The 10,710-nt window shown below is 33.3% G+C and overlaps 1 protein-coding gene across 1 annotated transcript; it reads left to right on the top strand.

Annotated features, from left to right (window-relative positions):
* The first annotated feature begins 1,717 nt into the window (after positions 1–1,717).
* On the top strand, positions 1,718–10,163 carry LOC115983801 (isovaleryl-CoA dehydrogenase, mitochondrial). Its single transcript, XM_031106589.1, has 15 exons — positions 1,718–2,008; positions 3,224–3,307; positions 3,397–3,454; positions 3,926–4,050; positions 4,133–4,177; positions 4,866–4,914; positions 5,027–5,136; positions 6,244–6,320; positions 6,976–7,026; positions 7,124–7,188; positions 7,699–7,853; positions 7,955–7,995; positions 8,084–8,138; positions 9,059–9,115; positions 9,692–10,163. The coding sequence occupies exons 1-15, from the start codon at positions 1,910–1,912 to the stop codon at positions 9,836–9,838; spliced, it is 1,218 nt and encodes a 405-aa protein (XP_030962449.1). The 5' UTR covers positions 1,718–1,909; the 3' UTR covers positions 9,839–10,163.
* Positions 10,164–10,710: the final 547 nt, after the last annotated feature.

The following is a 10,710-nucleotide window of genomic DNA, read 5'->3' as shown; positions in this document are numbered from 1 at the left end:
GAGAGAGAAAGAGAGAGAGAGAGCAACATTATATTCATTTATCCCATAGTTTTCAGAACCGGATTGGACCGGGAGGTCGGACCGTGAAAACCGAGAATCGGGATGAAAACCGGTTTTTTAAGCCTAAAGAACCGGGTTTTTTGTTAATTCTGTGAACCGTGAAAACCGGGGTTGGACCGCACGAACCGGTGAGAACCGTGCGGTCCAACCCTTAGCAATTTTTTTTTTTTTTTTTACAATTTTATTCTACTTAATTAAATTATCCATCTCTTACCAGGAATAAAAAAAATTTATAATTAAATTCCTTTAAAGATATTCAAAATTTATTCATAAATTTTAATGTTTTCATAGTTATTATTTTATTTTATTAACTTTCTTATTTAATTATTAAATATATGCTTGAAAATCATTAAATTTCCCTCACATATATAGATATATTGTCAATTTTGCTAGTTTTATAAATTTAATATCTATATTTAGGCTTTAATTAATTATTAAATTCATTATGATGTCATCACGGTTCGACTCTAGTTCAACCTCGGTTCGACCTCAAAAACCTTGAACCTCTCCCTTTTACGGTTCAATGAACGGTCCGGGTCTGAAAATCTTGATTTATCCATGATATTGTGTATCCTCGCCAATTCAAAATTTTTTAATACATATCGATGGTCCTATCCTTCGCTCTTATAAAATTATTTCGCATTTTGATTTTATTCTTTTATCTCTCCCATTGTAAATTCAGCACTCGTATATAACAAAATTAATTGTGATGGTCATAATTTTTATGAATTTATCAACCTCAGAAAATCTGACTCACACATTATGATATAAATAAAAATCTTAAGAAAGAAGTAAAAAAAAAAAAAAAATTGCTACAATCACTAGAGTGGGATGCGTTATGCAAATTGTAATTTTTTTTGGGGCTAATTATGCAAATTGTATTCTCTTTTATTCTTGTGATAGAGAGGAGGATATGAATCATATGATATAAACAACAAGGCCATGTTTGGTTTAAGGAGTTTTCACTACTTATCACTTGGTTTTCATAACTTATTACTCACTTTTCGTGAGTTCCATACCTAGTTTTATTGTTTGGTTAAATTTTTATTTTCAGTTTTCATAACTTAAAACTCAAAAAACTGAGTTGGAGTAATGAAAATTGAAAATCATCACAAAGTGGATCCTATAGTTTAGAATTGAATAATTTATTCATTAAAAAAGTTGTACGGTATTTAAAATAAAAAAAAGGAAGACTAGGATAGGAATTAGATAGGATAGGATTATTGACTCACTAGCACATGTAAGCCTAATCAAGGACCGACGCAGGCATGAACCAGGAAAAACCGGTGAGTTTCACTCGTATACGCTATACACTAGTTTAGTCACTTACTCCACTCCTCTTTAGTAATTATCACCTGTGCCAAGTCCAGTGAACTTAAAGAAACATCTCTCAAATTATAGCAACTTGTCACATAAAATAAAAAATCTAGACCGCCTATATAAATCACATCATTAGCTTTAAGTTTTAACCAATAATATAACCATATAAAGGCTTTGAAATTGAAACGATCTCAGAGGTTTCATATGAGCTCGGCTGTACTTTATAGACACCCTTAGATAATCTAAACTACCATATTTGGACGACAGAGTACGGACAAGCTATATTTAAATTTATACTCGCTACCAGCTGGCGTGTTTTATGTATGTTTGTGTCTTATCAAAAAAAAAAAAAAAATTATACTGTTCTATCAAAAAAAAGAAAAAAGAAAAGAAATTATACTGCTATAGCGATTCCTTACTCTGTATCTTTCTTCTTTCTTCTTCCGCTTCTTTCAATTAATCTATTTGCTTTTCCTTGTAATTTTCTTTCTCTTTTGAACTCCAAAACCAAAAATTAGATAGCGTAGCGATGCAAAGGTTTATTGCAGCGAGGTCTGTATGTGCCAGTATTTTCACAAGGAAGAGACACTTTTCTACCGCCCTACTCTTCGATGATACTCAGATACAGGTCTCTCTCTCACTCTCTCAATCTATGTATGCATGTATGTATGTATGTATGTGTGTTTTTGTTTATGTTTGTGCGTTCCAAAGTTTCAGCTCATAAAAGGATGGGATTGCCTTTGAAATTCTTGGTGAATATAAGGTCTATTTCTGGTTTATTTTTGTGTGTGCGTGCGTGCGTGTTTGTGATTTGTTTGGGAAATTGTGTTATGAATCTAATTTGTTTGATTAGTATTAGGTAATAATGATAGTGCTACGTTTTGTTGATTTCAAATCAGTGTGTTGTTAATCTAACAAATTGATTAATCTTTGAAGGAAATGACATGGACCGTTGATTTATTATACATACGCTAATCTCGAGGTGTTGTATTACAATTTACAAAAGCAGTTTCTTTGTTCACATGTCAAAAGCCTTTTAGATATATGTTGATTTAATTTGATGTTTTGATAATAACTATAATGGTTGTGTATTTTTGTAAAGTACAAGAGAATAATATAAAATGTTATGTTTAAACTTTCTATGACTAGTTTATTAGAATACTGTTCATTGATAATCGTTTTCAGTTTACTATATAAAATTTTTAAGAAATTGAAATAACTTAAAAGTAAAATTTGAACTTACAAACATTATACAATTGCAAATAGGAAAGATATCGATTTTTTTTTTAAAAAGTTTTTATTTTTATTATATGTCATGAATATTTCTATTAGGGGTTATAAGATACTACTATATTTGATTCAAATATGCACTTTACTTCAATTAGGTGTGTGCTTGCGCTCTGCGCTTTACTTCACTTTACTTTACATATTCTATTTTAGGTAAAAGATTGAATAACTGCAAAAGAGATGCTTTTTTTGCAAAAGAAGAAAGTAGGGACTGATTTTGTTTTTGTCAGTGAGCTCCTCAAACTTCTGTTTTGGTTTTCGATTAACTGTCAATAAAAATTGTAAAAAACATTTTGACTTAGTTTCATGTTGATATGAAAGAAGAGGCACTTATGTGTTTGTTTTTGCTAAGCTTCTCCTTGTAACACAAGAAGCTGTTGAAGAATTTGATCTAACTTAAGAATCTTTTTTTAGCTATTTTTTAGAAAAGCTTTCTTCAAAGAGCATATGCTTCTACCTATAAGAAACAAAAAAGAAAAAAAGAGCATATGTTACTTGCTAAGTAGGTTCTATAATGCCTATAGCATTTTGACATATTTCTATGCAATTTTTATAGTTCAAAGAAAGTGTCGCTCAATTTGCTCAAGGGAACATTGCCCCTCATGCATCAAAAATAGATCAAACGAATTCTTTCCCACAGGTATGTACAAGTTATACTTTTTTCGTGTTTTTATAAACTCTACTTATCCTGTAGTTAAGGTATGAATGTATTTCGTTTTCTTATTTCAGGGGATTAACTTATGGAAACTCATGGGTGAATTCAATCTCCATGGAATTACAGCACCAGGTAGAGTTTTAAATGTATAGAAGAATTTGGTTAATCCACCTTCTATAAGTGTTTTCACTGCCTTGTGTTATGGTTTGTGGTATGTTTTGATGGAAGATCTCCATATTCATCTGCAACCAATTTTTTTCCTCCTCTTGGGCTGTGTTATTTCTTATTGTTTAAGATTATGGATTAATTGAACTAAGCATTTCTATTTTCAAAATATGGATTAATTGAACCAAGTGGTTCTATTTCCAAAATAAGTTTTCTTCATTAAGTTAATTAAACTAAGTGTCGCTATTTCCAAAATATGGATTAATTGAACCAAGTGGTTCTATTTCCAAAATAAGTTTTCTTCATTAAGTTACTTGAACTAAGTCTGGTCCCACTACAAAGAATTGGTTCCGCAATTTAGTTGATTTTTTATGTATTGTCATCATGTTCCACCCTGTTTCCAGAATTTGCAGTAGTTAACTCTTGGTTCTCTTGTAGAGGAATATGGAGGACTAGGTCTAGGTTACTTGTATCACTGTATAGCGATGGAAGAAATAAGTCGTGCTTCTGGGTCTGTTGGCCTCTCCTATGGTGCCCATTCTAACCTTTGCATTAATCAATTGGTAATAAAGAGAACTATTTTTCAGTTTGTAATAATATTTAGATATTACTTATTCTTAACGCCCTTTTCCTTCCTTTTTGTAGGTGAGGAATGGAAACACTGCCCAGAAACAGAAATACTTGCCAAAGGTTCTTTATTGATCTATTTCCAAATTATTTATTCCCATTATTTACAGCCATGGCTTATTCATATGACAAATACTTGGTCTAGGTTACTAATACTACTTATTCAGATAACGGCTCTAGCAAGTAAAGTATAAGAAGATCTATGATAACATAGCAATGGATAGTATAGCAAATTATGTTGGTTCAAGTATGGCTCATCAAGCAAATGAGTTTTACCTCAAATGTCACTTCTTTCTCCCACAAGAATGGATGGAGGTCTCAGGTGAGCTTGTGGGTTTAGAACCCATGGGGTACTTGTGCAACTTGCCAATAAAAAATAATGGCTCATAAAAAAAAAAAGTTTTTGATGAATCTGTTGAAAGAGATGGTCGAATACTTTAATGAACTAAATAAATTGATCTCCACCGGTTTGCCAACGCCAACGGCTTTTTATATGAAAACTTTCCATGCCTCATATAATCCATAATAAGGTCATAATTTGACCAATCATGGTAATTTGAGTGAATTAAACTGTGATGAAAAAAGGGGAAGAACCTCCAGGTAAATTGAATTGAATTGAATGTTACTTGCTCTCTTCTAATGCACGACACCACTTTCCCCCCCTTCCATCTTCAACTTCGTATATTTAGATGAATTTGCTCTGTTGTCGTTTACTTCTTTTTGCTAACCTTGTGAATCTCTTTTTTTGAAGCTTATCAGTGGGGAGCATGTAGGAGCTCTTGCAATGAGTGAACCTAATGGTAACTTATTTACACTATTACTCCATTTTTGTCTTATGTTTATAGATGTTGTTGAGGCCTATGTAACTTTTCTTTTCATAGTTTGACTGATTTGTCTTTTTTTTTTTCTCAGCTGGATCTGATGTTGTTAGTATGAAATGCAAGGCTGATCGGGTAGATGGGGGTTATATTATAAATGGGAACAAGATGTGGTGCACCAATGGCCCAGCTGCTCAAACATTGGTATTCTTGTTATAATTGTTTTCCTCTGGTTATGCATGTTATTATCATCGCACATTATTAGTTAATTGTATAATGTATCTAGTGGCAAAACCATTCACTATATGTTGGCAAAATAAATGTCAGTTTACTATGTATGAGGTACATGTTTGCCAACATACAGTGTGATCTTGAAATTTATACTTTCAATTTCTTTTCTCATGAACATGAGAGGATTTCAGATTTTCTATAGTTCTCTGTAGAGAGTATTCTGCCACAGAATAGCCATTACTTTCTGTGTCTAGTGGTCAACTCTCTACGTCCTCACCAGTGGACTGTAGCATATACTGAGGGATGCCACTTAGTGGCATACAAGTTTAGGCTTGGCGTTAATATTTGAGATTCAAATAGATGCAACCTTTTGCTCCATGATAGATACGCTGTAGTGTTGTGACTTGTGATTAGTTTCTCTCTGGTAATGTTCATGTTAGGTCCACCATCTTGTGAGGTTAATGTTTCAATGTTCAGAACTCAATGCTAAGAAGCTTCTTTAGCGTACAGTGTATCAATAATTAATATGAAGTTGGCTTCCTATTTTATTTTTAAATTTTTCTTTGGGTTCTATTGACTGCATTCTATTTGTATGATTGTATGATCATCTTCTCTAAATAATTGACAGTAGGGACAAAATCCCCTTCTTTCAGTGAGAATGACTCCAAGGTTGAAAATAGATGGTTTAATCAATTGAACAGATAAAGGCACCCCTTGAATGTTAACCCAAAAAAAAAAAGCTAGAAAATTTTCCTGTTTTTTAGTGTTAACCAATTATATTTGCTTCTGGGCCATATTCTTATGCATGCAAGTGAATCACCTGTCTTCGTTTGTGGATAGATAATCATACATCATCTAGGTTCTAACTACAATTTTCTTGAATCTATTTGAATTAAAATTGAAGGGAAAAGAGTCAACTCTTGTCCTCAAAAGGCATTTTGTTTTGCCTTATTGCATGGTCAAAATTGTGGATGATAACAGAATTTAATAGCTTATACAACTATCAATTTGGCTTTTTAGACTGTATTACTTTTCTTATATTCATGTGTTTCTTACAACTGATTTGTAGAACTGGGACAGGTTGTTTATGCAAAAACAGACACAACAGCCGGCTCAAAAGGAATCACAGCATTCATCATCGAAAAGGGAATGCCCGGGTACTTGCACTAGAGTTGATTTAGTGTTATCTTTTCACATGTGCAAGTCAAAATTTTTATTAGATGTCATTGGGAAATATAATTGAGCAATTATCTAATGTTAGGCTATAGCCAGTCCAAGAGGGGAACTTTGGTAATGGGGCTTCATAGATGGCATGTGCACTGGTTACAAATAGCATTAGTATGAGCCAGACAATAATTCAAACGTTGGGACTTTTATACACATGATCAAAACTGTTTAAAACATGATTGTGACTCCCACCTCAAGTTTAGATGAGCAATGCACTGTGGCTACGCCAACTGCATGATGATTTGATTGATAAAGGAAGTAAGGAGGGTTCTGGAAAGATACCACACACACACACACACACACATATATATATTGAGAATAAACATGTTTTCTGGAGGTAGGCATTCATCTTGAGAATATGTTAATTTTCTTAAATAGATACTACTGAACAAGGGGGAATGGTTTCTTTTCATTGACACCCAATGTGAATAAAAATGAAGATTGCTTGAAATGATTAAAAGCAAAATAAAGTAACAATAGGAATATTTAAAAAAAATTAAAATTAAAATTACCTTAGGAGGTTGAAACAGGAACATCTTGAATCCATGATGTTTTTGTAAATGTTAGTTCTTTTGGTGACTGCAGATTCAGTACTGCCCAGAAATTAGACAAACTTGGGATGCGCGGAAGTGATACGTACGTTCTACTTTTCTTTAAATGTAATATCTTTGTTGAAGTCCAATTCTGACTCTGCTTTCCCTATCTTCTACTAACAATGGAATGGTCTGAGCAGATGTGAGCTTGTCTTTGAAAATTGCTTTGTTCCTGAAGAAAATGTTCTTGGACAGGAAGGAAAAGGTCTTGCATTCCATAATCTCATAATTTTGTTACTGGAAGGAAATCTCTTTAATTATGTTGGATGCCTAATGTGAGTTCCAACAAGTTGCACATGCTTAGGATACTCTTATAAATTTAGGAACCCAATTGCTCTTGAAACTTTGGGAACCTAATTACTCGTAATTTTGGTTTGATTTGGAACTGCTAATCAAAGTTGCAGTTGTCTAAACTCCACACCCCCCCCCCCCCCCGTGGGAAAATCAGAACTTCTTGTTAAAGTGAATTACTATCACCAATAGTCTTGTTATTATGTCACATTAATAGTTTTACCGAAAAAGTATAGTCCCCCCTCCCCCCCAAAAATCATAATTTCTTGTTAAAGTGAATTATAATCGCCAATGGTCTTGTTATTATGTCACGTTAATAGTGTAACCGAAATGTTTCTAGTTCTTGTTGTAGCAATTTATGATGACAGTCTATCTTACTTTACCCAAGTCTTATCTCTAATAAGATGTTTGCCTTTGATTTCAGGAGTCTATGTCATGATGTCAGGGCTTGATTTGGAGCGGCTTGTACTGGCAGCTGGGCCTCTAGGTATCATGCAGGCATGTCTTGATGTTGTTCTACCTTATGTTCGACAGCGTGAGCAGTTTGGTCGTCCAATTGGGGAATTTCAATTTATACAGGTTCATGATTATTATTGACACAACTGATTATTCTGATGTTGTGTAGTTGTTTCAGTGCGTGAATCCTAACCCTTATGTTGATTATTGGCCTACAATTGCAGGGTAAAATTGCCGACATGTATACTTCTTTACAGTCCTCCAGGCATGGGATTCTGATTTTATGATGCACTGTTATTTACAGTCATTAATCTTTCATGTGGCAGAAATTAACTATATCATTTTTTTTTCAGGTCCTATGTGTATTCTGTTGCAAGAGACTGTGACAGTGGAAAAACTAATCCTAAGGTGCCTTTTAAATTTTGATATTTCCTTCTCTTTACTTTCTTGGGTCCAAGTATAATTCTTCAGATTTTAATGCATCTAACAATATTTGAATTTCTAGCCAGCATGTTCCTGTTCATTGCAAATTCATATTGTAAAGTTGGGTCCATAATGAAATGAATTTTGCTGGTGAATGTTGGAGCTTTTGAAATCCACTCCAATCATCAAAGCTATAATAAATGTCTCATTTTTTTTTTTGGCTATTAGCCACCCACAAAAAAAAAAAAAAAAAAAAAAAAAATGCTTTTAGGATTAACCTTGGATTGACAATTAAAGAAGGCAGACAAGTTTTGACTGCAAATACTGGCTGTTCTTTGTTTTACTTATGATTTCTATTAGTCTACATCAATATGAAAGCTAGTGTGTGGTGATGTTATACATTATTGGCCCATTTTCTAAAAGCTTAATCATGAAGAATAATCTGTTCTCCAGGATTGTATTAGTACTCCTTTTTCTTTTAAGCTCAACCCTTGTGTTCTTTTGTACTTGCAAAGCCCACATTCATTTCAAAGTTATTGGGCAGGCTAGCATGTGAGGGAGGCTATTGAAGTGTGTCTATATATTGATATGGTTGCATATTGTCATCTATTGATTTTCCATTCATATGTTTGTTGTAAATGGATTTTGATCAAGTTTGAAGAAACACTGCAAAGTTGCCATGGAATGATGCCCCCCCTGCTCCACCCCTTGGAATTGCCTCCAATTTGATATTGTTATAATTTCTGTTTTGCTGTTTTCTATTGCTTCTATGAATGATTATGGAGCAATGGCAATGCTGTCACATATATTTTTTTTCATTCATGAAAGAGAAAAATTATAAGGTTCTCATATGGCAGCATAAGATGCAAACTGAATCATAAACTAACCGGAACACAAATTTTCAGGATTGTGCTGGAGTAATACTTTGTGCAGCTGAAAGAGCCACCCAAGTTGCTTTACAGGTGAAAGTTCATTGCACAACTTCTGTTCTTATTTATTCTTGTTATGCTTATATAATGGTTGCATTTATTCACTTGATGCATATCTTAATCCTTGATCCTTGGGGATTTTTCTTCCTTCCCAAAGAAGAATTTGTCTATGCTAACATGAGCAGGGATCCTCAGTAAAATAAACTCAACAAATACTGAAGATCTGTAGTTGGTCCTGTTCTACCCCTTTGATTCGTGTAGGGCCATATTGCTTGAATGCCCTAGCTGAAGCCTGTAACACATAAGAATTCATGCAAATTTATTATTTTTCCCCCACTAAGAAATCTGTACAACCAATCCAACAGAGCCCCTCCTTATCTTGACCTGTGACCAGTAGCATTACAGCAGCAATAGAGATTTCATTCATTGAATAGACTACATGCATACAAGTACAATTCCTGCAAAATAGTATGCTTATATTGCCAATGAGTTATAGCTTAAATGACACTTCTTTCATAATAATGGGATAGAGATTGAAGTTGTGGGTTTAAGACCCACTGGGTGTGTTACCAATTAAAAAAAAAAGTTTGCTTATATTCAATATTGCAGGCTATACAATGTTTAGGTGGTAATGGATATGTAAACGAGTATATAACTGGTCGTCTGCTTCGAGATGCCAAATTGTATGAAATTGGGGCAGGGACTAGTGAGATCAGACGAATGATTATAGGTCGTGAACTCTTTAAGGAACAGTAGGAGAGAAGTTGTGCGTTCTTTTTTAAGTTGCTGGACTGAAGCATCCTCCAGTGTCACTTGTTCCTTCCAGGAGAATCATACATGCAGCCCAAGCAGTTTGAGATTCTTTACAGTAAATATAAAATTTTGCGTCAAGAAAAGAAAAGTCTAGATGAAGATGAATATTCTCTGGTTCACTGGTTGAATAAGATAAATTTAAGGCATGAACTTCAAACTAGCTTTGCCATGTCTCATTAAAAACAAAGATGCTGGAGTTGAAACTAATTTATATTCATTATCTTTAACTTAGATATGATTTCAATTTAGTATGTTAAGTTTCAATTTAGCAGTCCTTCAACTTGCAGTCGTTTACAATGTAATCCTTTGTGGCTGTCTAATTTGTACCTTTATGTCAAACAAACTGGCGTCAACCAAAATGGCGTTGATTTGGGAAAGTAAATAATATTATAAAACTTGTTGTGAGATTGGACGGAACTAGATGGAAGGACAAAAAAAAGAGAGAAAAAAGATATAGTTAAAGGAATGGAATTTAAAAAATGAAATTTAAAGAATTGAATTAAAAATATGTTTAAGTTAAAGGATATAATTTGTTATTTGACCTTATTTTTATTTTTTATCAAGGTCTGGGAGAAACATAAGTAAGCTTGTAGTTGGTGGCAAGGGAGTCAATTTTGTATTGGAGGCTATTTTGGTTTGTCTAGGGGAACAAAATATTTTAATACTGGTTGATACTAATGTATAGTTTTGGGGTTAAGTAACACCATATATATATATATATATATAGTAATGTTACACCATCTAATAACTTTTTATTGGAATAATAATCTGAAAATCTCACTATTGTATTATATGTTCTTAATATTTTTAACATG

This window comes from Quercus lobata, chromosome 1, assembly GCF_001633185.2.
Source record: "Quercus lobata isolate SW786 chromosome 1, ValleyOak3.0 Primary Assembly, whole genome shotgun sequence".
Taxonomy (NCBI): Eukaryota; Viridiplantae; Streptophyta; class Magnoliopsida; order Fagales; family Fagaceae; genus Quercus; species Quercus lobata.
Note: the sequence above shows the minus strand (reverse complement) of the source record. Positions and strands in the feature narration are given on the sequence as shown.

Coding starts and splice junctions, on each gene's coding strand:
- LOC115983801 (XM_031106589.1), top strand. CDS start 1,910: ATGCAAAGGTTTATTGCAGCGAGGTCTGTATGTGCCAGTATTTTCACA. Junction 3,308..3,396: donor AAACGAATTCTTTCCCACAG/GTATGTACAAGT, acceptor TTCTTATTTCAG/GGGATTAACTTATGGAAACT. Junction 9,116..9,691: donor CCACCCAAGTTGCTTTACAG/GTGAAAGTTCAT, acceptor TCAATATTGCAG/GCTATACAATGTTTAGGTGG.